General features: G+C 46.1%; 1 protein-coding gene across 1 annotated transcript in view; it reads left to right on the forward strand.

Moving 5' to 3' along the window:
- Positions 1-4,563: 4,563 nt before the first annotated feature.
- Positions 4,564-27,985, forward strand: part of LOC112651244 (core histone macro-H2A.2) — a 48,958-nt gene continuing 25,536 nt past the window's right edge. The window contains exons 1-2 of the mRNA XM_025434273.3: positions 4,564-4,715; positions 24,182-24,412. Of these exons, the coding sequence (XP_025290058.1) occupies positions 24,241-24,412 (172 nt within the window). The 5' untranslated portion in view covers positions 4,564-4,715; positions 24,182-24,240. The remainder of the gene's footprint in view (positions 4,716-24,181; positions 24,413-27,985) is intronic.

A 27,985-nucleotide genomic window follows, 5' to 3' on the forward strand; every position in this document is an offset into this window, starting at 1 on the left:
ATGAATGAATAAATAAATAAATAAATTCCAAATTGCCCTTAATTCTGAGCCTACTGCAGTATCAGTCTTGACCTATCTCATAACATATCCACATGGAACATACACCCTAAATGTTTATAAATCTATATATAGATGTATATACAGATGAATATAGATATTCATCTACACATACACACATACTCACTCATGTACATCCCCCTTTCCCAGAACCAAATGGTCAGGGTTTAGTATCAAAAAAGATATATTCTGTTGTTGTTTTTAAAAACCTGGACTATTAAGATGTTTCTTTTGTTAGATGAAGATGTTCATTTTAACCAGAGCTATTCAGGCTTTGTTGGCATAATAAGTGCCTATGTGTTTCTTTAAAGACCTCATTCCCTTTCATAAGTGAGTAAGATCCTAAAGCCACCAGTTTTGATTAAGGAAATCAAATGTTTAATTAAGTGTTAATCAAATGTTCACTTTTCAAAATACAACACCAGGGAAAATTTTGCATATTTCTAGCTAATAAAAAATGTTAAGTCAGGTTGCCTGGTATTTTTCAGGCTATAAGGTACATTTAAAAGCTGTGTTTGTTTCCTAGAATGGTGGGGAACTTTTTAGCCTGATGCTTTGTCTGCACTCATAACCTCAGGCCTCTGAGTTGCTATTTCGAGTTATGCCAGTTGGTGCCTTGACAGAATTAATACAGCATCTAGAATTGGCTAACTTACATTCAAAGAAGAGCTTAAACCAATGATTTCCATCTGTTTTTATGACACTCTCAGGGAATCTCAAGTTACTTCAAAGGAGATCAGAAATTCTCAAATGAAATTAATCTGGATATATAAATCTCATACACATAATACACATGCACTCACGTAGACCAGATATAAATATATACACACACACGATACAGTCCTTCTGGAGGAGGCGAGGGTCAGGACATTAACAGGGTAATCGCATACCAAGATCTCAGAAGGGTAAAATGATCACAAATTATAATAGGTGTAATGAACTAGATTAGAACAAATCACGTAGGGACACCTGAGTGGCTCAGTGGTGTGGCGCCTGCCTTTGGCCCAGCGCGTGATCCTGGAGTCTCGGGATCGAGTCCCACATCAGGCTCCATGCATGGAGCCTGCTTCTCCCTCTGCCTGTGTTTCTGCCTCTCTCTCTGTGTCTCTCATGAATAAATAAGTAAATAAAATCTTAAAAAAAAAATCATGTAAAAAAAAACACCCACTCGATTCACACATCATAACATCATAAATTGGGATTATGAGAAAATAAAACCATTTGAGGGGCCAAAATCGATGAAGCTATTTTAAAATAGATGATTTTGTGAACAAATGACTAGTAGACTCCATAGAATGTGAATCTAGTTGCGTGGCTGGTTCTCTTTTTTTCTTTCACCTCTAAATCATGCTACATGCCTATCCCTACATGGAGAAGCAGTTCACCCTGCATCTCAATAAAATGTTTGCTAGACATCCTTATCGCTGATGGAGTTAATTCACAATCAATGCATTTATTCATAATGTTATCCACACATACAGGTCAAAGGTTAGGAAAATGTTTTCAGGGCAGCGGTGATCAACCGAAACTCCTATAATTAGGCTTTTCGCTGACTCCTTGAGAATGTGTATTGGGAATGGTCAAGGGACTTTCCATCCTGTGACCAATCACAAAAGTTCTTTGCTTAAAGTGAATGCACACACCCCTACCACCAGATTAGCATGGGAATTAAGAACATGAAATGGCCACTTCCTAACTCCATAACTGCAGGCAAGTTTCGAATCCACGCTCTGACTCAGTTTCTCCACTCATACAGAGAAGCAAATAATGCCCAACCGAAAGAGTTGTTGTGAGGACTAAGTGAGTCAGTAAGGGTAAAAATATGGGACACTCTGGAAAAATTCAGTAAGTGTAAACTCTCATTATTACTATCTATTATTCCCCTTGTCTCAGATTCCCTGGGCAGGAAGCCACTGCAGAACTCACGATTACTGATGAATTTATTATTATGTTGACTATTTTAAATGTATTTTAACTACACAATATTATCCGGGGTAAATTTTCATGTGTCAAATGTCCAATAATAAATATATACAATTTAACTAGATCTGCATATTAGGTTGCTGATTTGTTCCCTATATATCCTCTGAAGTTTGGAATTGAGGAAAACTGCTTTAGGCTGGGTATCCGGAAGTACCCTGGAGTTTCACCCATGTGGCCATGACAAGTCACCCGACCCACCTGAATATCAAATTCCTTCCTATAATAGAACACTGTGATCCTTTTTTTTTTTTTTTTAAAGGCTTTATTTCTTTACTCACGAGAGACACAGAAAGAGAGGCAGAGACATAAGCAGAGGAAGAAGCAGGCTCCCTAAAGGGAGCCTGATGCAGGACTCGATCCCAGGACCCTGGGATCATGACCTGAGCCAAAGGCAGACGCTCAACTACTGAGCCACCCAAGTGCCCCATGATCCCTTCTATTCAAGGAACAAGGGCCTTATGAAGCTGACACACACACACACACCCTCCTTGACTCTGAATTGTGACTACATCATCTAATGGAAGAAAACAACCAGTAGGAAATGGGAGAATGCTGACCAGTAAATTCTTAGACCAGCCTTTCTCAGGATAGCACATAACAAAATGCTAGGATGAAATGAGTTACATAAAATGCACATAAAAATGACCACGTGTACCATTTTTATTGCAAAGTTACAGGGAGAATGTGAATCTAATATATATTGATGAATTATTCAACTATATCTCAGTCAGCCTGGCTGAGTGGGTCACAGGGTAGGAGTATTTTTCAAGCACTCCCAGAAGGCTCCTGAACCCTTTTGAATGTTGGCCTGAAGGTTATTTCTGATCAAGAATGGACACCAGAAATCTATATAAGGAGGGAGATAGGCACTTCCTCTAGAACGGGAAAATCGAAACCATTTGAGATGCCCCACGGGATCATTTGAAACCCTTTAAATATATGTCTTGGGCAAAGAGGACTTTATCCTGACTAGGTTTCTGACCTGGAGAGTACCTTCAAAGACAAAGAACAGTGAGGTCATAACACAGAGAGGGTAAAAATGTAGGAAGAAGAGGAAATGAAGTCCCAATACACTGAGACCATTGCGTCCAGGAGAGCTTGAGGAACCATATGAGATCTAAACAAACGGAGATGTGTTTATACCTTTAGGATACATGCACAATCTTGTGGGAAGTCAACAGATTTCTCAGCAAAACACTTGTTTTAAATGCATATGTTCTAAAGCGCTACCCACTAATTCCATCAGCAGCCCGGATTGACTAGCGCAAATCCAGAAGGCAGTTGGCCGTTTGGGTTCTTTCTCACTCAGGCAATTGGAGGCTCTCAGCCACCCCAATATTCCTCACTGCCTAAACACTTACAAGTTTATAGGGGTATATGTACACAATATTACCAAGCGGAAAAGGCTTTGAAAAGCACCCACTTGACCCATGCTGGAGAACTGTGTTTTCCTGTGGGTTTCTCTTTTTTGAAGAGGTCCAAATTTTGCCTCTTCACAATCCTCTGACTCATCAGGGAGAAATCAGAAGGAGCATGGATGGTCCACAGCAAGTGAACATCTCTCCCTACAATAAACACATTCCTTTGACTCACCCCCAGCCATGAACACCCCCCCACACACACACAACATCTCCAGGTACAAAGGATAGCACTGGCTTCCAGTAGAACAACTACTAATCCGTATGATCACGCCTGATAACCGTCCACCACATCCCTATAAAAACACATTTCCTGGAAACTGATAACATTTGGTGCTTAAGACAATAGCCTCGTGCTCCTCTTACTACCTGCTTGGATGTTGCAAATTAACACACCGTAAAGCAACCGAATTAAACAGGATGCCTACGCACACAGTCTCCCCCACGAAACGTACAACTGCTGCTCCAAATATTATGCGATGCTGGAATCTAAATGGGTCTTGATTTATTTAAAAAAAAAAAAAAAAAAAAAAAAAACACCACCCCAACAGGCAGGGATGCACATTCTCAGTTGTCGTGGCCGTGGCCACTCTTGTGCAACAGCCCCAGTGATCGACACGCGCGTTCATGTACAGTATCTGGGATGGTTTGAGGACACGAGCCCATGGAAGGGGGCCGGCTGGGCTTTCACCTGCTAAGGCGCTCCCCGCGCTGCCCGGGGCGCCCACGCCGTCCCCTTGCACCCGAGGTGGCTGCTGCTGTCGGGAGCCTCGGGATGGTGACCGTGGGGCGTGTGTCCCGGCCCCGGCCCCGGCCCCGGCCCCGGCCCCGGGGGAGGCCTCCTCCCAGCCCGGCCCCGCGGCGCAGCCTGCAGGTCCGCCCGCGACGCGGAGGCCGCGCGCTTCCCTCCTTTGCGCGGCTGAAGGACAATAGCTCATCAAGCCCCAGCGAGAGCCCCGGACCCGTCGCGGAGCCTGGGCTGGCGGGGGATGAGGCTGAGCGACTCCTCCTAGAGGTGGTTATGTGGAGAAGGAGCAATCCCTTCTCCCTCCGCCTCCCCCCCCCGCTACTATCCGCGGCCCGAGGACTGCCGCTTGCCGCCATTGACAAGCACCGGTAGAGCCCAAAGAAAGGCGAAGAGTCCTGCCCGGCGGCGGCGGCGGCGGCGGCGGCGGCGGCGGCGCGCGCGGCCCGACCTGCGCCCGGGGAGCGGCGCGCCGAGGGCTCCGGGCGCCCGAGCAGGCGGCGCAGCACCAGGTGAGCCCGCCACGGCGACCGCATCGTTGTTCGGGGGGCTCCGGGGTCCGCAGACGAAACGCGCCGCGGGGGCAGCGCGGGGGCCGCGGCGACCCCCCGGCCGTCCCGCCCCCGGCCCCGCCGCGCGCCCCGGCGGCCGAGCCTCCCCGCGGAGGGAGCGGAAGGGAATTAATGCATGAAGCTGCCCAACTTGCTTCCCCGCGAAAGAAAGGCCGGGGCGGCGGGGGCGGCGGGGGCGGCGGGGGCGGCGGGCGGCGGGGGGAGGGGGCAGCGGTAACTGGCGCGGCCGGCGAGGAGCGGGGGCGGCCCGGGGAGCCGGAGGGGGCGGCGGGGTGCGGGGCCGCGGCGAGGCCGGCCCGGGGCGCCCGAGCGGAGGAGGGAGGCGCCGGGCCGCCGGGGGGCCGCTCCGGGCGGCGGGGGGCCTCCGGGGCTGCGGGGCCGGGCGCCGGGCCGCTCCGGGCTGACAATGGAAGGGGCGCGGGGCGCGGGGCGGGGGCGCGGGGCGCGGGCGGGGGCGCGGGCGGGGGCGCGGGCGGGGGGCGCCGCGGAAGGTCAGGCCGGGGGCGTCGCGGCGGGGGCGAGGCGGGGGAGCCCCGCGAGCCCCGTGAGCTCCGGGCCGGCGCGGAGGAGGGCTCGGGGCCGGGCACTCCCCTCCGGTTCCCTTTCCGGGGCGCCCGGGGCCGCCGCGCGCTGCGCTTTCCCCGGGAAATGGCGGCCCCTCCGCCGCTCGCTCGCGCAGCCCCGGCTGCCCGCTTTGCGCGGGAAAAAGATCTAGAATAAGAAGGATAATTTAAAAAAAACGGGGGGGGGAGGGGGATACAAGTCAAGGGGCGGCGGCGGGCGCGGGACGGCGAGCGGGGCGCGCGGGCGCGGCGGGCGGCACCGGCCCTGCCCCCCGGCGCGGCCGCTCCCCCAGCCCCGGCCCCGGCCCCGGCCCCAGCCCCGCGCCGGCCGCGCCCCGGCCTCGCGCCCCGCGGTGCCCTTCCCCGCCTCGCCGCGCGGGGGCGCCCTCCGCACCTGCCCTCTTTGTTCCTCCCAACAATGGCCAAAGGGCACGAGCCCCGGAGGGCCCCGGGGCGCCCCCTCCTGCAGCGGCCACCACCGCGGGCTTGGCCCGGCCCGGTCCCTGCAGGGCTCCGGTGGCAGCGGCCCCACGCGGGCGAGGCGCGGAGGGGCCAGAAGAAGCCAAAGCGCGGGTCCCGGTGTGTCTGCGGCGCTGCACCCCGACGGGAATGGGGGTCCCCGCGTTCCCGCCCCGCCGCGGAGGGGGTCCATGCCAAGCCCCCAGGCCCGCCCCGGCGTGGCCTCCCCGCCTCTCCCGTGTCCGAGACCCGCGCACCCTCCCTGCGCCGCGCGGGCGCTGTTTAAGCGGTTCGGAGGCGACCGGCAGCAGCGCTTATCCAGGGCGAAATCCAGGGCGAAATGCGCCGCGGTGTGTGCTGTTTCTCACTTGGCGACACGAATTCTCGATTCGCTCATATGTAACTGAAAGTTATCTCCTACCCCTTTGGAAAACTCCTTTTTTTTTTTTTTCAAATGAGCATTCCGAACGGCAAGATTTGGAACCACGCTCATGCATTTGTAGAACCTCGCTAACCCAAGATTATCATATAAATAAATATAGGCTCTGCCCGGAGGAAAAGTTTATCTTGCATCCAGTAGTAGTTCACACCTTTAAAACTTCCCTTTCCTGTATCCAAATTGTATATAAATAGAGATAGAGATCTATCTCCAGTTCTCCTGCCGTTTCTGCTAGCCTGTCACAGGTCTTCCTCACCTGGATCCATTTATTGCTGTGCTTTGGACATTATTAATGGTTTCCTCTATTTCAAAACTCTGTAAAAGAATTTCCCTCCTAGGATCCAGAATGTTCCAAAGAGTCTGACCTTACTCCCTCCCCATCCCATCTTCTGTCTAGTTCCCAGGGATTCTGAGGCTTTTCCCAGTGGGTGGGACACCCTGCTAGCTATTGTCTGAGACAGCCAGGTCTTTTTTCACTGCCTCCTGCCAGCAGAGCAGGAGGGAATCCTGTTTTAGGCAGGCAACTTTAAAAGAAAGATATCTGTAACTTGTCCAGGGGGAAGGGTGTACAAAAATCCAACCGACTTTTTAAAAACTGTTTTTCATTCTTAAGAAATAACCTCAAAGATGCACTGTGGGTAAATGCTTTCCTTTGCACAGACATGAGCAGAGAACTTGTGGTTGGAGATCACTCTAGAAGCATTTACTGAGAACCAATTATTAAACACCTCTGATTGGGGGACGAAATGCACATATGGGAAGTCACGGAGCCTGCTCTCAGAGAGCTTACATCCCAAGCCTAGGCGATAAAATGTATATGCAGGTAAGGAAGGTAAAAAGTGATTAATCTTGGCAAGCGAAGTGGGAAACTGGGTTCTTTCTTACACTGCTAACAGGTGTGTAAATTAGTAGTACAGCCAACTTGGAGGGCAGTTTGACAGTGTTAAAATTAGTGATGTGCACATTCTGTGACCCAGCCATTCCACTTCTTGGTATGTATCCTAGAGAAGCAGGCACACGTGTGCACAGATTATGTAATTCTCTCCCATTGCAGGGTTTTTGGTAATTTTGAAACTGAAAGCCACTTAATGGCAGGCATAGGGAATGGCTAAATAAAATTTGGTCTCCTGGATAACTAGGCAACAGTTAAAAAGAATGAATAAGTCCATATATACTAAGAGAGAAAAGTCACCAAGACATATTATTAATGAAAAAAGTAATTGCAGGGGCAGCCTGGGTGGCGCAGCGGTTTAGTGCCGCCTTCCGCCAAGGGGCCTGATCCTGGAGACCCCGGGATCGAGTCCCACAACGGGCTCCCTGCATGGAGCCTGCTTCTCCCTCTGCCTGTGTCTCTGCTTCTCTCTCTCTCTGTCTCTCACGAATAAATAAATAAAATCTTTAAAAATAAAAAAAAGAAAAAAGTAATTGCAGAACAATACATATTGTATGGTACTATTTATGTAAAAACAAAATAATATTATGCATATCTGTAAGCAAAAACGCGTACATAAACAGACAGGAAGGATGTAAAGACACAAAGAGACAAGAACTGGAGGAATTGTCAAGGAAGAGTTTAGTCATACAATTATTCACACCCATCTGTAACCATTGTTACAACATTTGAAATTTTACAATTTGAGTTAATTTCTATATTACTTGCATAACTAAATACAATTAAGAAGTTACAAGTGATTGATAATGTGTAATAACAGCCACAATAAAATGCTACAACAATTTTTAAAGGGAGAACGGAATTTTAGTCTGGAGGAAGGGCTGGAGTAGGCTTCACAGAGAATGCAGGAGGACTGGAGCAGAAAGAAAAAGAAGAAGAAAGAGCTCCTCCTCCTCTTTCTTCAGCGTCATCACATCCTCATCTCTTCATCATCACATCATCATCACGTAAATTCCCTTGCGAGGCTGAGGCCAAACTGCCCTGCCCAGTTCAGGCTGAGGAGGGAACTGAACTGACAATTTATGATTTGTGTAATCGCTCTGATTCTATGAATATCTTATATTAGATTTAGAAGAGAAAAAAAATGAACCAATAGAGGATATGACTTCTTACAATGATACTGGAAGGTGATATTTTAAAAAGGAAGGTAGTGAAAACTTCAGAAGGGAGGGTTTTTTTTTCTCCTGGATGCACACTGGGATGTATATTGGGAATTAAGTTGGAGGGAAAGATGAGTGTTTGAGAGGATAACCCATTTCCCCCTTCCAAAAAAAAAAATCACAAAAGGAACCCCCCAAATGCTATTGAAACAAATATTGAAGGGGCACCTGGCTGGTTCAGTCGGTAGATCATGCAACTCTTGATCTCAGGGTGGTGAGATCAAACCCCACATTGGGCATGGAGCCTAAGAAAGAAAGAGAGAGAATGAATGAATGAATGAGAGAGAGAGAGAGAGAGAGAGAGAGAATGAGAACAATATTTAAGGCTGGCTGCCTTTTTCACTTACCCGAGGACTATTTATTGAAGGTCAGATGTGTACATAACACTATAGCAAAGTGCAGAAAAGATCAGGGTTCCAGACCAGGGTTCCAGAAGTGGGGGGCGGGGGGGGTGAGGAGGCTGGCGGTAGGTCTGGTCTCACATAAACCTCCTGGTCATGGATAAGCGGTTTACTGACCACTGCCCCTCCCCGTCACACCTCCTGTGGTGACTAAAATCAGGGCACTACAGTTGGCTGATCACTCAAGTCCCTTTCGGTCTTGGATCATGATTCTGTAAAACCCTGATTCTAACCTTCTGATGATTGTGAATTCCCAGACAGATGGAATTTGGGAGATACGGGATTAGACCACAAGGGACCCCGAAGTGCCCCGCCTTGGAAAAACAAAAGTACTGACTGTCATGAAGTTCTCACTACATTAGGTAGCTCGGAGTTTTAATTATCACACCTTTACCCCAGCTTCTGGAAGGAGGTTGCTGAGCTCAAGCCTGGTGGTGTTCACAGAACACCAAGCGCTATGATGTCGTAATCATTGCTTTTGAGCGAGAGGGGAAAATGCCAACCTGAGCTCCGTGAAACTCATTCTCTAAAACCATGTCTTCTGTGGAATTAAGACACAGTAGCTAATATTTATTAAATCCCTTACTGCCTGCCAGGCGCTTTTCCGGACACTTTGTAGGCATTAACTCCTTTCATTCTTACAACAGCGCTACAGGTAGGTACTCTTATTAGACCCATCCTACAGAAGAGAAAAGCGAGGTCGAGGACATGCCCACAGCTGGAGGTAGACTTGGGACTCCAGGCCAGGCAGCCTTACTCCACAGCCCACATCCTCCCCTCCATGGGGTGAGAACAAGACTGGCAGCCCAGTGATTCTCAGATTATGTTCATTATGCAGATTCTGATTTTTAAAACCTTGTCTTTGCATCACCGCTTTACCTGCCTCTGTCAGATGCAAGATAAAGATTATCCGATTGAGCCACACAACACTGTACTTTAAACTGTCTTGTCACAAAGTATTAAATAAGATAAATTTGGTGGTTTCTCTGAAGCCCTTACTGTTCATTTATCCATCCCACCATCCATCATACTTTGCCCGATTTATTTGACTGGCGTTGCCAATTTGGACTTGGAATGGAGTAAGTAATTCAAGTCAGAATTCTCATGCTTTGACAGAAGCGTGTGTGGAAATACGCTTCGGACCACCAGCCTCAGCGCAGGGACATTGGCTCCAGCTCATTCCAGGACGCCAGGATTAACTACGGCAACCATACTACTTAACCCAAAATTGCAGTACATGATGTGATCAGAGATTTGGGGGTTGTTTCTGGATAAAAGAGGCAGTCCTGATGATATAGTTTGGATGCCTAAATTTAGGGTGTTTCCATAACAACTGGACAAAAACATAGCAAAGTGAAATCAAGCTGATCCTGGAAACCCCAGGCCCTTGTGTTTACTGGTCTGGCATTAATAACAGCATATATTATGCAACTTGTATTTTGCGTTGCCTTCACTGTTCAATAACGCCATTAAAATTAAATAGCAGCAGTAGAATATGAAAAAGTAAATTCCAATAGCTTTTATAATATACAACATAAACTTTTAGATCAAACGATAATTCACAGGGTCCCCCACCAATACCCTAAATTTGCAAATCGATCGGTCTTCCAGAATTTCCGTGCCATACTAACCAACTCCAGTGTTGCCCCCTTGCCACGAAACTGGATTTCACCCCCGTGGCTCTTCAGTGAACACTGTAGAGTATTTTCTTGAGGTGGAGAAGAGGCAGTCCTGGAACAAAGCAAAGTAGAATTTTCAAGTCTAGTTTTTCTTTTCTATGATTATCATGGATGACAAGATAGTCACTTCAAAGGGAAGATCACCTGGACTTCATTCTACAGGGTTGTTCCATGACTGTGGATGTAACAGAGAGGGGTCAAGAGTGACCTTTTGAGCATCTTCATTGAATAGAAGCAACTGTCAGGTCGGAAAGGCCCTCACGGGTCAGCAGGTGCAATAGCTGTCAGTTCTCAGAGGCCCAAAGCAGGAAAGGTAGGGACCCAGGCATCAAGGTTCTCAAGCACCTCCCGATTCCAACCAGGACTGCTCCCCTTCCTTCCATCTGTTTTATATGTTGGAGCTCCTGAAAGGTTGCTTTTGTTGGCTTGAGCAAAGTTGGAAGGATTGGCGGGGGAGGTGTTGAATAATCGACAGGTTTGACTAAGGGCCACAGGTGGTGAGTACAAGATGAGCCCCTACCCCCTCACACCACACACACACACACACACACACACACACACACACACACACACCACTTTGGCCCACTGTACCTCTCATCCGAGGTCTAGCAGCTTGCACCCATAGGTGGAAAGGCACCATGGGCCTCGTGGTTGCCCTTACCAGGTATAGCAGATACAGACCACCAAGGCCCGGTCCCCACAGCCATAACCAGGGAAGGACACTGCCTGTCACAGGATAGAACACTGCAACTAGAGCCACAGCCCTGCCACCACCACTTATGCCCATAGTACACCCACTGACAGTAAGGAAAACAGGAGGGGAGACAGAGGGATGGAGGAAGAGGGGTCTTGGGACAACTGCCTCTGCCTTGAGAGCCCGCAACCAGCCCTACCTATGTACTCAGAGGCCCAGCAGCCATGGTGTCTCTGGAAGCCCCTGGTGGGACAGGCAGCACCAAGGCCTATAGCCGTCTGATGCTGGTACACTCACTTTCAGCCCCAAAGCAAACTCCCATGTCTCCTCACCCCTCACCTGAGAAACTCATCTGGCCTCAGACAAAGTCGGTCCCCTGCCCAGAGAAGCAGGAGGCCCCTGTTGATAACAATAAAATCACTGCTAATTTGCAGCTAGTAGCTTTTGAAGAAACAGGATAGCTTGCCCACTGTTCCTGTTTGTCAATTCTCAAGAGCAAAAAGACCAGAGACCAGTCTGGACCCAGTGAAGGGTTTGGTTTTTATTTTGTTTTCCATGAATGAATAGATTCAGGAAGACATTTTCTTCCGGGGTGCATGACTAAGATCCAATGAGAGTGAAAATTACTGTTATTCACTCACTTACATTCATTTCTCATTCAACTGGTTCCGGAGGTGGCCACATATAGGCTCATAAAGAAGAAACTAAATAGATATCAACAACTTGTCCTTTTGTCTTCTTTTTAAAAAAAAATTCGAGCCTACATTTTTTTTTTTTTTTTAAGATTTCATTTATTTATTCATGAGAGACACACAGAGAGAGGGGCAGTTTCCATGCAAGGAGCCTGACATGGGACTTGATCCCAGGTCTCCAGGATCAGGCCCTGGGCTAAAGACGGTGTTAAACCGCTGCGCCACCCGGGCTGCCCTTGAGCCTACATTTAACAAAAGAAACAAAACCTGCTAAAAGTCGCTGAGTACCACTGTGGCAGCGTACGCCCTAAATCTAGGCCACATCTGCTCCCAGCCTTTGCTCTGCTCTCCTCTCCCCGTCCCCTCTAGAAGGAGATAGGCACAGGCTCTGACTCCAGATTATAAAGAATGCACTGGCAGTAGTTGAGCTTCCTCCTGGATTATTCCAGGACATGACTTGAAAGACTTTTTAAAAAGGGAGTGATTTGTAACCCAATAGTATAATTTAAATAAATTGGGTTAATGCTTGGTTCTAACGTTCATGGTTGGTTAATTTAGTTAATTTGATCCGTGTGTCATTTTGATGAAATTGCATTTGATATAGCTCTTTACATTATAAATTGTTAATGTGCTCTAACATATATGACGATAAAATTATTGACTATTCTCATTCACTTAGAGGTGGCCTTGGAAGAAAACGGTTTGGAAAGGATTACTTGTGCAATAATGATTTGCCCTTGGACTTCATAAATGGAAATGTAATAGAGCAAGTGATTTAGCTAGTATTACTGAGAATGGTTTTTACAGCTACAAAATAATTTTATTATTATTTTAATACAGTACGAAAAAAAATACAGTACGTAGGGTAACACCAAAATATATTAGAATTCTATTAGGTGTGAGGTTTTTTGTTTAATGCCTTTAAAATATATTTCTACATATAGTTAATACATTTGTATTGAATTCCCTAATGTCCTACCTAGTTTTATTTCATCTCATTTTATTCTCCCAAAGGAGAATTTTGAGCTGACAGTGTGAAGATGCTTCGTTGCCATGTCTACTTCTTTTTTTTAAAAAAATATTTACAATATGAGATATTCTGAAGCGCATTACTACAGATTAGAGAAATATCACAGGGACTAAAAATGAATACATATCAGCAATTTTAAGACAGTACTTAAAGTTTTAAAAAATTCATTGCCATCATCAAAAAGCTACAAGACCTCTGATTTTAAAAAAAAAAGACCTCTGATTTCCAGTTTTAAAGTAATATATATATATGAAAGCATTTTGATTCATATACTTTTTTTTTTTTTTTAATTTTTTTCTTTATTTATTTATGATAGTCACAGAGAGAGAGAGAGAGAGAGGCAGAGACACAGGCAGAGGGAGAAGCAGGCTCCATGCACCGGGAGCCCGACGTGGGATTCGATCCCGGGTCTCCAGGATCGCGCCCTGGGCCAAAGGCAGGCGCCAAACCGCTGCACCACCCAGGGATCCCGATTCATATACTTTTTTATGGGAATTCACTCTCTTGCTCATTTATTCAACAGAAATTTAGGGAGAATCTTCTAGGGGCCGAGGCTTTTGCTAGCACAGGGACAGAGCAAAGCTCCAGCCTTGTTGACTTTCAGGCATCAGGCCCCCCTCCCCTGCCACCCCCAGGGTCCCTCCTCACTAAGGAAGAGGCTGGAGCCCTGCTCTGCCTCAGATTTCTCCACCTACCAGGAGCACCCTGCTAGCAGGCATGGGACCAAAGCCCTCCCCATGAGCGTTTTCTGCTCCCCTACTCCCTCCCTCCCCACAGGCCCTGATTTGTATACTTCTGAAGAGAACAGCTCAAAAGACTACTTTAAAATAAGGTGTCTTGCAACAGCTCAAAAGACTACTTTAAAATAAGGTGGTTTGGGATCCCTGGGTGGCACAGCGGTTTGGCTCCTGCCTTTGGCCCAGGGCGCGATCCTGGAGACCCGGGATCGAATCCCACATCGGGCTCCCGGTGCATGGAGCCTGCTTCTCCCTCTGCCTGTGTCTCTGCCTCATTCTCTCTCTCTCTCTGTGACTATCACAAATAAATTTAAAAAATTAAAAAAAAATAAATAAAATAAAATAAGGTGGTTCATCAGCCCAACCAAACCTCACCTGTAACACTCGGCCCACAATTACTGTTCCCCATCTCAAATGGCTGCTCTCTCTTTTATAATGCCACTTAAAAATGGTCATTTAAGTCAGGATTGCTGGCAGCTTCGAATGGACCATCTTGCTGATTGGCTAGAGTTTGTCATCAAACTCATCAGTTTACATATAATAAAAATTTCAAGAAGTTGTTTGAGGCATAAAAAAATGAGTTACTCTTGATCAGCTCTTTATGCTTGAGAAAGAATTTATTTAAAAGAAAATTTTGTCCAAAGAAACCAGACTATTTTGTCTTTTCATGAAGACAGGCAGTCAGGGTGGTAAGCAAAGTTTGCTATTTCCCACCAAAAGAATTTATTCAATCAGGGCAAATGCTTGGAATTTTTCTTTTCTTTCTTCTCTTCCCTTCTGGGACTATAGTATAATTACAAATATTGTTTATAGGAATCCCATATACATTTGCTACAACCGGGCAAATACAGACACACTGAATTTGATTCTGTTATATTAATGGGTCTTAAATAATCTCTTGATAGGAAATTTTATATTCTCCAATTATCTCAAGACCAATGACTCACCTGGTGATGAAAGTGATCTAAATTTTTCAATATGACATTATTACTCAATTATAAAACAGTTGAGCTCTTTCTCCTTACCAGCATACTCATTTCTAGGCTAAATCCCAAATGATGTTTGTTAAGATGTTAAATTGAAATGACACTTTCCGTTTCCACTTCTACATGATGGACGGAGCACATGTGCTTTCCCTCTCTTGGAGCCCACAAAAGTAATGGTAAAGAATTTCAAAGAAAATAAACACTGAACAACAAAGGGGCAGGGGTTAGTGTGGGTCTTCAGCAGGTGGGAGATTTCAACAAATTTCTGGAAGACTGCAAGGGCAGTCTTACCGTGCAGACAATATTGCCGGGGAGGCCATGAGTAAGAGTCAAGGCAGGGTGAGAGATGGGGAGTTGTTGAGAGTCTGTTTCCAGAACGGCTGGGTGAATTAGTCCTTCTCCCTCCCCACCTCCCAGTAGAGTTTCTGGCAATCCAGCATTTATCCCCCAAGTAACAATCTGAGATTTCCTCTCTAAAGAAATTGAACAACTGCATGGGGTACTGGGGTACCTCAATTGGTTAAATGTCTGACTTGATTTTGGCTCAGGTCATGATGTCAGGGTCCGGAGACCAAGCCCCACGTTGGGCTCTGCACTGAGCGTGGAGTCTGCTTAAGATTCTCTCCTTCTCCTGCCCACCCCTCAAATAAATAATTTATTTTTAAAAAGAAATCTAGTCTTATCTTTTTTAAAAAGAGGGAAATTGAACAACTACAGGGCAGGTCTAGAATTTCTAGGATGCCTGAGATTCCACAAAGTAATGGGTTCTCATTCTGGCTTTTTGGGTTCTCAGTCCCTGACTGGGCACCCAGGTGATCCCTGCTTCTTGGCAGGCCTTATGCATGTACCCAGAGGTCCCAAAAGCAGGAAACATGCCAAATAATAGCTGAGGAAAACTTTTCTATCTGCCTATAATAATCAGGCTTGTCTTTCGTTCTTAAACATGAAAGCATGACCAAAGCTCACCAGACATTGAAGGAAAGCTGACATGAAAGAAAAAGATGAAAATAAAAACATAGGATGACTGACTGGATAATATAACTTAGAGAACAGACAATAATGTCAACACACCCCAAGCAGTTTCAGAGAGACTTGAAGACATGGTACGTTCATAAAAGAAGCTGCTCATGAGAAAAAAGAAGAGTCAGAGAACAAGAAAGAGCTCTTGAAGATTAATAATTTGTTGGCCAAAATTAGATGTTACGGGACTGAAAAAAACAGAAGGAAAAAGAGGACCCATCCAGGAGATCCAATCCCTGGTTTATAGGCATCCCAGTAAGAGAAGGGACAAGTGGGAGGAATAAAGAAATGGAGCGAAATAGGGCAGCTCAGGGGCACTCAGCGGTTTAGTGCCGCCTTCAGCCCAGGGCCTGATCCTGGGGTCCCAGGATCTGAGTCCCATGTGGGGCTCCCTGCATGGAGCCTGCTTCTCCCTCTGCCTGTGTCTCTGCCTCTCTCTCGCTCTCTCTCTCTCTCTCTGTCTCTCATGAATAAATAAATAAAATCTTTAAAAAAAAAAAGGGGGGGTTAAAGAAATGGAAGGAAATAATCAAATCCATACCAGAAAATCCCTGGAGTTATTAAAGACACAAGTCTTATGATAGATTGAACGGGCTTATCTCCAAGAGCTGAGCAGGGTGAGTGGAACTGGGGAGGACCCACATCTAAACATGTCCTTGTAAAAAAAAAAAAAACAAAAAAACAAAAAAACAAAAAAAAAAAAAAATAAACATGTCCTTGTGAAATTTTAGAACATTAAGAGACAATCTAAAAGTATGGAGGGGTTTTGAAAAATGAAAAATAAATTTAAAATAAGTTAAAAGAAAGTATGGGGGTTGGGAGCACCAAATTTCTCTGTAACAGTGGACAAAAAACAACAATGGATCAAAATGTTGAAGCAAAAGGATTCTGATACTAAAAGTTATTTGATTGATTGAATCGTTGATTACCAAGTGATCCTCCAAAGATCATTCCGTAAAGACAACTCCATTTATGTAAGAGAACAAAGTGTACTTCTCTGAATTGTCTCTGAAGAGTTACAAGAAACCATAGCAGCAGGCCAAGAAAGAGGAAGATGTTGGGTGAGGCACAAGCCAGGAAGACAGTCCCAGGATGACCGCTGGGTGAGACAACCATTCCCAACAGGAGCAGGAGGTCAGGAGACTTCTGGATAAAAGTCTCTGGGAAGAAAGTGGCCCCTGCAAAGAACAATGACTGAAAAGCAGGGTGTTTTTTAGCATATGGCAAAGCCACACTTTTCTCTTGTCAACAAGAAGGAAAACACAATGGATCCTCATTATTCACGGATTCCATATTAGCGAGTTTGCCTGCTTGCTAAAATTTATATGTCACCCCCAAATCAATGGATTTCCAGTCTTTCAAAGACATGCACCGGGCAGTAAAAAAATTTAGCCTCATCACTCACCTTCCCAGCTGAATTCTACCGAGGGCTGGCCTTCCTCTTTAATCTCTCATGCTCTAAATTCATGCCCTTTCCTTGGCCTGTTTAGCGCCATGGTTTTCACACTTTTGTGCTTTCCATTGGTGATTCCACTATTCAAAATGGCCCCGAGGCACCGTCCTGAAGTGCTGTGTTGTGTAGTGTTCCCAAGCACAAGAATGCTGCTAATACACGTGCCTTCTGGAGAAAATATATGTGTTAGATGAGGTTCCTTCAAGCTTAAGTTACAGTCACTAGTTCCCATGAATTCAATGTTAGTGACTCAGCAATACACATCATATAAGATATCTTTAAACACAAACGCATGTAAAACAAGGTTATATATTGATTTGTTGATGAAAAAGTCATGACTGGGTACCCCTGGGTGGCTCAGTGGTTGAGCGTCTGCCTTCAATTTGCACAGGTCCCGGGGTCCTGGGACCAAGTCTTGCATGAGACTCCCTGGGGGGAGCCTGCTTCTCCCTCTGCCTATGTCTCTGCCTTTCTCTGTGTCTCTCATGAATAAATAGAAGAAAGAAAGAAAGAAAGAAGAAAGAAAGAAAGAAAGGAAGGAAGGAAGGAAGGAAGGAAGGAAGGAAGGAAGGAAGGAAGGAAAGAAAAGAAAAGAAAGAAAAGAAAAGAAAAGAAAAGAAAAGAAAAGAAAAGAAAAAAAAGAAAAAAAAGAAAAAAAAGAAAAGAAAAATTTGTAAGCAGAGCCTTGCAGCCACCTAACCCTGCTTCCCCTAGGAGCCCTGTTCACCATGCACTAGTCTAGTGTTCCCAGCTGCTTCATAGAGCCCAACTACTGCACTTAATCCCAAATTAGTAACTTGGGGGTGGGGGAAGCTGTGTAAGACACAATCTAAATGTGAAGCCAGGGACGCCTGGGTGGCTCAGTGGTTGAGTATCTGCCTTCGGCTCAGGCCGTGATCCTGGGGTCCTGGGGTCGAGTCCCACATCAGGCTCCCCACAGGGAGCCTGCTTCTCTCTCTGCCTGTGTCTCTGCCTCTCTCTGTGTGTCTCTCATGAAAAAATAAATAAAATCTTTAAATAAATAAATAAATGTGAAGCCAAGTAAAATGTGGAATGATTTTGAACAACATGTTTTCAGAACAAAGAATCCGCTTGTTGATACTGAGACACAAGATGCCCGGTGCTGGACCACAGAAAAGCAAACGTGAGCCCAGCACCCACTTGATTGTGAAAGGAAAGTCTTTACAAAGTTTTAATCATATAAATGCTGCTTATGAGCATTTCATGTTCAAAATCAACCTAGAGCCAAAATGAGGATTTCACTGTGATTACAGACCCAAATATAAAGGCTGTGAGTGGGGATGATGGTGGCTGGAGGACAGAGGTAGGAAGCGGGAGGGGAGGTAGGGAACGAGGGCCAGGGAAGAATCAGGGCACATAGCCTCCTCCTATGTAACAGTGGTTCAAGGAGGAACACCTGTAGGTTGGGGAGTCAGAGATTGAAGTGTTGTATTTAAAGTTCCTGAGGTAGAGGTGCCTGGGTGACTCAGTTGGTTGAGGGTCCAACTCTCGATTTAAGCTCAGGGTCATGGGATGGAGTCCCAAGTCAAGCCTGGAGTTGTGGGGGCTCTGTGCTCAGCATGGAATCTACTTGTCCCTCTCCCTCTGCTCTATCTCCCCCTCCCCCGTCCCACTCATGCTCTCTCTCTCTCTCAAATAAATAAAATCTTTGAAAAATAAACAAAGTTCCCAAGGTAATCAGCAGAGGAAATAAAAACGGAAGTATGCTGTTCAACAACTAGAATAGGGAGAAGAAAGAGGACTTAAGTTCTTGTCCTTCTTCGGCATTGACAGACTGTCTAAAAAGTGGATATAAATTGCAAAGTCAATGTATAAACACTAGAGCTTTGGAGGTGACCACCAGAACTAAAATTAAAAACTGTTCCCGAATGGCCTCTGGAAGCAAGATTGGGGGTAGAAAGAGTGGGGTGGGAGACTATTGCTTTTCATTTTATGCATTTCTTTACCTTTTTGCTTTATACTACTATGTGCAAATAGTACTTAGATTTAAAGATAAACTCAAAATTTTGTTTTACATTTTATTTTTAAGTGATCTCCACACTCAACATGAGGCTCAAACTCACAACCCTGACATCAAGAGTCACATGCTCTACTGACTGAACCAGCCAGGCACCCCTAAACTCAAAATTTTAAATAGCTTCTTTAACTTTTTTGTTTGCCTTGATTCAGGGTGACCTTGAGCAAGTCATATTTCTAGGTTTCAGCCTGTGGGTGATGGGCCCTAAGAGAAGTTCTCAGACTTTTTCAGTTCACAGAGAAATTTCCTGTCTCAGCCATTTTTTCCTCCAAGCGCCTAGGCCAGAAGAAATGCCTATCAATTCCATTTATTAAGTGGTGAGGTCCAAACACTTAATAAGTATGTATGCCCTTGCTATTAAAAGCTATTTGGAAAAAAAAACTGATTCATGAATAAGAAGAAAAAAGAATATTTGTAAACCATTCACAGATAGCCATAATGAATTACAAATAGGGTGTGTGCACCTGTTGGGCATTGCACAACTTCTCGAACCTTAGAATCCGGTTGGACACTGCCACTGTCATTTTCTGTTCCACATTGATTTCTCCCTGGCCCTTGCTTTAATCACAGGAGCCACCAAAAACTCAGCTTTCTAAGATGCAACACCATGAGAAAGCAGATAGTACGACCCACCATGAACCACTGGTAGGAACACTTTGACCCTATAGTTGTAGAGTCCAACAGGTCGAGTATCACTTCATTTCCCTTGGAAGCTCAAACATCTGCTGACTTGTCTGTCCCAGGGTACCTTGGTGCACAGTTTAGGAACCATGTCTCCAGCATCTATTTGAAACTTTAGCACGGTCTGTCTTACGACTTCATTGGAAAATATTTGAGGACAAGGGCCATGTATATTCCACAACGAATGTAGTTTCTCGTTCAACAATAAATGCTTCATAAACACTATCTTTCATGGAATCAATGACGTCATAGTTGGAAGATGCATACTGATTTCCAGAGATAATAAAGTGTAAAAAAAAAAAAGCATCATAAAATCAATGAAATACAGCAGTGATTTGAATAGGCTGGTGTGAGTTTATTGCCCATGTCTGAGTCAGTGCTACAATTTGATGTTTACCCTTGTGGTATCTGTAAAATCTAGCCCATCAGTGTCCTTATGAGCTTTAAATCCTAAATCTACAGAGTCCAAGTGTGCCCTCTGCCCAGCACACGCGAAACCAGTTTTGTTCTTCCAACTGTGCTTTTGGAGGGAGAAGGGAATGAGCAGCTCTGCATTCTCCCCCCTTCTTCCCTGAGTCCCCACCGTTAGCATGCTGAAAACCCTCCCGTTCACTTTGCAAGTAACTATGAGACTTTATATCTCGGTTTTTCCTGGTCTCTCCAATATGAAAGGATAGATATATTACAGATCTAGGTTATCTGGTCTGGTTCCCAATTCCTCCTAAGGACCCCATGATACCCCAGGATGGGCCTGGAGGGGTTGGGCCAGCTGAGCTTGACCATGTGCAGGCTCCAGGGGGGCCCCCACGTGGTGCCTATAACCACTGGAAGAGTTTCATCCAGCCATATTCTTGTCTTCAAACTTGTAAACAAACAATGTACTGTAGTCCTTAGCTTTGCCTAATTAGAGAAAAAAATGTTTTAGAGCAGAAGGTAAATAAATGTAAACATTTAAGTATTAGTCTGATGGAAACAAATTTCACATTGCAATAGTTCTTTTCTCTTTAGATGAGCAGCCCTCCACAGAGATTTGGAGATTTGTGGCAAGTAGGTAAAAACCTGTTCAAGTTTTTAAACTCCTGACCTCCCAAGACTAGATAGAGTCAGGGGAAGGGGTAGCCTGGGAACGAAGGACCTTAGGAGTTATGATGTCTCACCACTCCAGGTGGAGTTCAGTGCAGGCTGGGGGCAGGGGTCATGGGTAAACACAGGGTCTTCTCTGGAGTGGTCAGTGGATGCCAAGCACTTCCTTCCATTTGTAGGGTCCAGGAGGTGTGACATGTCCGCTCCATCTGCATCCTTTCTGAATCTTTAGGGATTTCCAGATGTGGTCTGATTCCTACAATGTACAGGTCCCCCCAACATCAGGGGCCCAGGAGTTTGGGGTGCCCAGGTGCTGAAGCTCAGCATGGTGTCTGCAAAGATGGGTTCCCCAGGCACAATCTCCCATTGAGACTTCAGACAGAGCCACATCCCCAGATCTAAGGTCTTAATCTGGAGGAAAATCTGGAAGCTAAAGAAAGTGTGGTTACAAAACGCTATGTGTAGAGTGATCCCTACATGATCTAACCCTGGTTTTCTTTCCTTGGCTGTCCTCCCTTCATGAGAGTTTTAGGCGTCAGTCCCCTAACATCACCTGTTTTCCTTCTACTGCCACTAATTCTCAATATTTAGGGAAATTTGTTACTCCTCTTGGCTGACACTGGAGGAGTCCCTAGGAGGTTTTATCCCGCATACTTAGTCATTTTCTGGCTATTTTCATTTGAGAAAAATATGGTGGAGTAGGGAGGGATGAGTATGTCCTGCCCTTGTGTATTTGTGTTTTGTGCGTCATTCTCTCTGTTGGTATGAGAGATCGTGACCATCTAGTGTGCACAGTATCCACAGGGCAAGTCCACTCTGTGATGGACTTTTCAGGTGGTTTCCTTGGCAACCAGACCTACTAATCTTCTCCCTCCCCCAATTTACCCATAACTACAGAAAGCACATAATTGGCTTAGCAGAGTCACCAATACTCATACATCTTTATGAACCTGTACAGGCTCTTAACTCTACAAAATTCATTTCCTAAAGGTACGAAAGCTTTTCCAGAACCATTTGAAAGTGCATTTCACAAACATTGGAGTGTTTAAGACCAGAGTGACCTTTGGGATCAATGAGTCACTGCCTTATTTTACAGATGAGGTCCACACCAATGAACACAGAGCTCCCCTAGCTAGTTATGTAGAAGCAGGACCTCACCCAGGTTTTTTGCTCCCCATCCTGGAGGCTTCCCACTGTATCAGGAGCCCCCTCCATTCAAACACTACCAGCAGCTAGCAAATCTGTCATTTAGCTCTCTCTGGGGACAGGACCCATTCACATTGCTTTATGAGTTCCCTATGCCTTGGGTCAGCGATGACCAATAGCAGGTACTGCGGACATTGACAGATGCGTGACCTCAGTTTCCTTAATGTAAATTGATAGCTAAAATGCTAATATTGCTGTTGCTTGCTTCCTCCAAGGGAAGACATCCGAGTGGCTTCGTGAGAGGTAGCAGCCTGGCACAGCAGAGGCACAGAAAATGTGCAAGTTCTAAAAAGGGTGATAGTGTTTGATCCCTGCGCCTTACTGCAAAAGAGATAATATTGTAAGGCCATTTGCTCCTCTTTGCTTGTACTTAACTTTGATGAATACCTACACATTTTGGTGGCAAAACGACTCATAAAATAGGAGTATAGTAAGTACGTATGAGCATGTAAAAAATAATGTATGTGAAGTATGTAATAAAACGCCTCAAACTCACATTATTCACCTCGGAGATAGGAGGATGTCAAGAATGGGGTTGGTTGCCAATTCCATACTGTTTATATAAAACTCCTCAGTCGTAACGGGGTAATCAACTACTTGAGGAAACTGAACTCTATGTTCGTTCTTCCATCCAGATTAAATAAATCCCAGCTTCGTGTCTTTCCCATCAGCCGTGTATCCGTGTAGCACTTCCTTTCATCATATTTTTTTTACCCACTTTCTTGGGCCTTTTCATGACCACCTTGGCTATTGGTCCACCGGCCTGGCCAGCATGCGAGACAGGCAGCCTCCGCAAACAGAACCAATCTCAAGTGTGTTTTTGCCTTTCTTATTTTGCATTCCCAGATGAAACGGCCCTCAAGAATGGCATTGCCCTTGGAGCAGAGAACTTTGATTCATTAATACATTTCCTAGAAATTTTGTTTCTTTTTTTTTTCCTTTGGTCATGCCCGTGTGTCCTATCTAACTTGCTTTTATGTATTATATCCCATCTTTTGGGCACAATATACCCTCAACAAATGGATAAAGCTCTATTAAAATTCTCTGAATTAGCTTTTCGGAAGTATATAATGATCTTATCTTCATACAGAAGATCGTTTCCTGAAATAACCATGAATTATAGGCGTGTCTCATGGTGCATGGTACTGAAGTCACTTCTTGAGACTGATTCTAAAGTTTCTCCCTTCAGTCGGCCTGGACTTCTCATTCCAAGGAGCAGAAGCTTGGGCCGCTTTGTAACTTTTAGTTTGCTAGGTTTCGTTACTCTGCAGTAGAATATTTAATCAACTGCATCTTCTGACGTATTTCTGTTTTTACGAATGCTCTATTGTTGGAGAATTTGGAAACACACATCAGCTCTGAGTCGTCCGTCCATCAGAGCCGACCAGGACAGGCATTGCTATATAACTAAGTACTCTGGATTCAGACAGGCAGGAGCAAATTAGGGCGAAGAGTAATCAATCATATCTGTTCTCTTGCTGCTGCTATAATAAATTAGCCCTAGTATAGGGGTTAAAGTAATAGGATTTTATTCCCTGGCAGTTCTGGAGCGGAAAGGGTGAAAATCAGGTTCTCTGGGCTTCAGTGAAGGTGTTGACAGGGCTGATTCCTTCTGGAGGCTCTGAGGGGAGAATCCGTTGCTTCCCTCCTTGCACTTCTTACTACTTTCTCATCTCCTGCCCCCTCCTAAAAGAACCTTTGCAATTACACTGGGCCTGCCCAAATATTCCAGAATAATCTCCCCATCTCAGGATCCTTGACTTCACCATATCTTCAAAGTCTCTTTTGCCATATAAGGTGACACATGCAGGGGTTCTGGGCACCTTTGGGGCCGCTGTCCTGCAGACGATAGCCCCATGACCCCTTTCTCTAATGAAGTTTCTTTGGCCTCTCCCATTGAGGTTGGGCGGGCTTGATGGGACGGGGGAGATGTCCGTGGGGGGGTGGGGAGGTTGTTGATGCACTGCGGAGTCCCCATGCCCAGCGCCCAGCCTGCAGTGGCCTGCGATGGCAGCCAGGTCTCAGCTGCCTCTCGGGACAACCAGATGTGTCACGCGGTGCCCTAGTGCCACATGACCGTCCCCAAAATGTTCGCCAACCACCCTTCCTCACCCTACCGTCTTTCCTTTTCAGCATTGTGTTAGTGCCGGGAGGCCTCCGTGTCAGCAAGCTGAGAGGGAAACTGAGGCAAGATGTCGGGCCGGAGCGGGAAGAAGAAAATGTCCAAGCTGTCCCGTTCAGCCAGGGCCGGCGTCATCTTCCCCGTGGGGAGGCTGATGCGGTACCTGAAGAAAGGGACATTCAAGTACCGGATCAGCGTGGGTGCTCCCGTCTACATGGCAGCAGTCATCGAGTACCTGGCAGGTAATGTGTCACCCCTCCCTGCTCCCCAGCCACCCCGGACAGAGGGGATCCCTTCCCGTGGTGGGAGTTCAAGGCTACTGGGGGGTGCTAACAGGGTTTCTGCTTAAGACCAGAGTGACCTTTGGGATCAATGCCTGCTTGGCTGAGATTCATTTTGCAGGCTTTAGGGGAGGGAGAGGGGCATAATGACAGGAGACCAACATGAAAAGAAGAGAATGCGCCATCAAGTGGCTTTTCTAGACCAGCCGAGAAAAAGGTGTGTGTCTTGCTTTAGGTAAACAGAGTGTGTAAAAGTCTGGGTTCTTGCAGAAGAGAAACTCCAGGGAAGATTGGGGATGGAGCGGGGGGCAGGGTGCTATTCATATTGTACCTGGGGGGGTCTTCACTTTGCGTCAGGTCTCCCGGCGTATTGGAACTAGAGCTCATCGTCCGTGAATAGTGTTGACCCCCATCAGAACCAGCTCCAGTTGGTTCCATGAAGCCCATAATGTCCCAGTTGTGCCCTCCTTTATGTACAACGGGTACACAGGAAGTAATTTCCCATGTTGGTTGTTAACATGACTAAAAGATGAGATTTTTGCTATGTGTGAAATTTATATATTTAAATAATTCTCTGTTTAGTTTTTTTTTTAAGATTTTATTTATTTATTTCTCTAAACAAAGGGGAAAAGAGAGAGCACAGGCTGGGGGAGGGGGAGAAGGAGAGGGAGAGGGAGAGAGAATCTGCAGGCAGACTCCGAGCTGAGCGCAGAGCCATTGCGGGACTCTATCCCACGACCCTGAGATCATGACTTGAGCCAAAAACCAAGAGTTGGACACTTAACCGACTGAGCCACCCAGGCGCCCCCCTGTTTAGCTTTCTTACTCTTGTTCTCCCATGTCACGGTTAAATAGGAACCATACTTCAGATTTCAAGGATGCTTTAAATATATATATATATGCAAAATATTTATAAATAAAATATATAAAAATATGTATAAGTAAGTGTGATTAGTTCCTTGAGGAGTCATGTTAGCCACAAGCAACAATGTCTCTGACTCTGCTCAAGGTTAACAAATCCCCCAGGCACCAGGTTTAAATCCCCTAAGCAGTCTTCTGGGTAAAGCAAACCTCCCCAAGCTGTCTCCCCCAGAAGCCTTGCCCTCTGCTGCCACAGCATGAAAACCTACAGATGCAACGAGGCTGAACCCCATTTCTGTCCCCAGGCCCCTTCCCCTGCTCCTTCTCCCTTAAGAGCAATCTCTTCCTCCTCTTAGATGCTCAGTCCCATTCTGTTCTCTTGGTCCTGCTTCTTCACCAAGCAATGTTAGCCATGAAACGTTTGCCTTGATCTACCCTGTGGAAGCCTTCTCTCCTGGGGCTCCCCTGGGGCTCCCTCGGGGTAGACCGTGGCATCTTAAGCCTTTCCCTTATTGTGAAATGAAAGGCTTGTCCCTGAACTAAAAGTTTTTCACGGGCCCCCTTTAGGAAGTTGGAGAGAAGGGCTGGAGGGCTCTGAAAGTTGGTCCAATCAGGTGGGAGAGAGCAGTGTTTTCAAAGTGCCAACCATTCCCAGGGATCTTGTCGACAAGGCCTGCGGTGGAGACTGAGACACAACCTTCCTAACGTGCTGCCAGCTGTTGCTGATGCTAGTCCAGGGAGGACTCAGAGGAGCAAGACTGGAGCCAGTCATGCAGCAGCAGCCTACAGGCTTGGGGAATGCCTGTTGAAAATGCAGGATCCTGGCTGCATCCCCCACTGTGGTCTGATTTACTGGGTCTGGAGAGGGACCTGGGAATCTGATGGAAAAATCTGCTGGCTCAGAGAGGGAAAGGCGAATGAAGCTTTCAAACTACCTTTTAGGTCCATATCACCCAGTGAGACTGGAAGGCACCAAGTAACCAGAGATCCCACAGCCTCCAAGCAGAGAGTGGGGGTTCCCTGGGGTACTTCAATCCTAAGCCATGTACTTTTGCTACATTACATCACCCTCTAATAATATTGGTATAATCAAACAATAATTAAGTAGTACATCCTTTGCTGCTGCTCGGTGAAGGTCTAAAGTTTGTGCATAATAGAACAGACTTTGGCCTTTTGAATCACTGGCATCTCAGTCTATCGTTCCAATGAAAGCTGATGTTTTCCTGTTCATTCATTTAACAAATACATGTAAACATCTACATGTTTGTGTACACAGCAAGTCCTTAGACTATTCCTTAGTATTAGAATTGAACCACTGGTAGGAGTTTTAATTTATCTCAGATTAGAGCCACCAGACCCCAGCAATGCATAGTAAAGCCCGAATGTCACACTCTGGACTTTGAGCCAGCACATCTTTAAAGATACATAGTATCTCCCAAAGTAGAGTGGCACCCTATTTTTCAAATTGATTATTCATAATCCTCCATTTACTCAATAAACTTTTATTGAAAACTTACTATATGCCCGGTGTTCTCCATGCTGAGGCTACAGCACAGAACAAGATAGGAATCCCCGCCCTCGAGCAGGTGCATTATGGGGAGGAGAAGCACCAAGCAAGTAAGTGAAGCACATATGATTCTAAGCCTGTGACAAGTGCTAGGGGACAAATAAAGCCAGGAGAGAGAGAGAGTGTTCAAGGAATGGGGAGGTAAGGGAGGTTGTGAACGGTGCTGGTCGGAGGCCCCATGGAGGGGGAGGCAGGGAGTGGGCATGCACGTCTGCGGGCTGGCGCTCCAGGCAGGGGGAAGACAGGTGCAGGGTGTTAAGAGGAGCAGCAATGGGATGGAAGGCTGGGCTGAGGAAGTGGCTTGGGCCGTAAATGAGGCCTGAGGAGGATGGGCAGGTGGGGGATGAGAGCTTGCAGTAGGAGTTCTAGAAGGTTTTGAGCGGATGTGGATGTGATCTACCCTTGTGGGGAGAGGGCACCAGGGCAGAAGCAGGGTAAGCAGCAAGAAGTTTCTTACAGAGGTCCAGTGAGTGGGCAGTGAAGGTACCGAGAAGTGGTCAGAGTACCGATATATTTTGAAGGCAAATCCAACAGGATTTGCCGACGTGCTGGACGTGAGCTAGAAGAGAGGATGAGCACCTGGAAGGATGCCGTTGCCAATAACACTGCATCCCCCCGGACCAGTCCCAGCACCCAGCAGAGTCCTGCGCCAGGGGGAAGAAGTGAAGTTGGTCCTCTGAAGCCCAGGCATGTCTTCTCTGTGTCCTTCCCCTCCGTTCCTGTCTATCAGTTTACCAGCTCTGTTACCTTGGGCTAATTCCTGAACCTCCCTGAGTTTCTGGTGTTTCCAGAACTAACTCATTGAACTCCGTTCATGAGCTCACATATGTAAAATGCCTAGTGCATAGGATACACTCAATAAATTGTCATTCTTCTGCTCTCCTACTATTAAGAGCTGATGCAATCATTCAAGGCAAAGTATAATGACTAACTCTGTTAAAATGTTATGTTTTCGGGCTGTACTTGCATTGAGAGAAGTTTTAAGCCAAAGGAATGAATCATTATTAGTAGTAGAATTGCAGGCCATTGTTGAGTAAGTAAAAGAGGGGGAGTTGTTACTTTGGGGTGGGGTAGAGGTCATCAATTGATTTTGTTTAGGAAAAGAG

The sequence above is a fragment of the Canis lupus genome, chromosome 4, assembly GCF_003254725.2.
Source record: "Canis lupus dingo isolate Sandy chromosome 4, ASM325472v2, whole genome shotgun sequence".
NCBI lineage: Eukaryota > Metazoa > Chordata > Mammalia > Carnivora > Canidae > Canis > Canis lupus.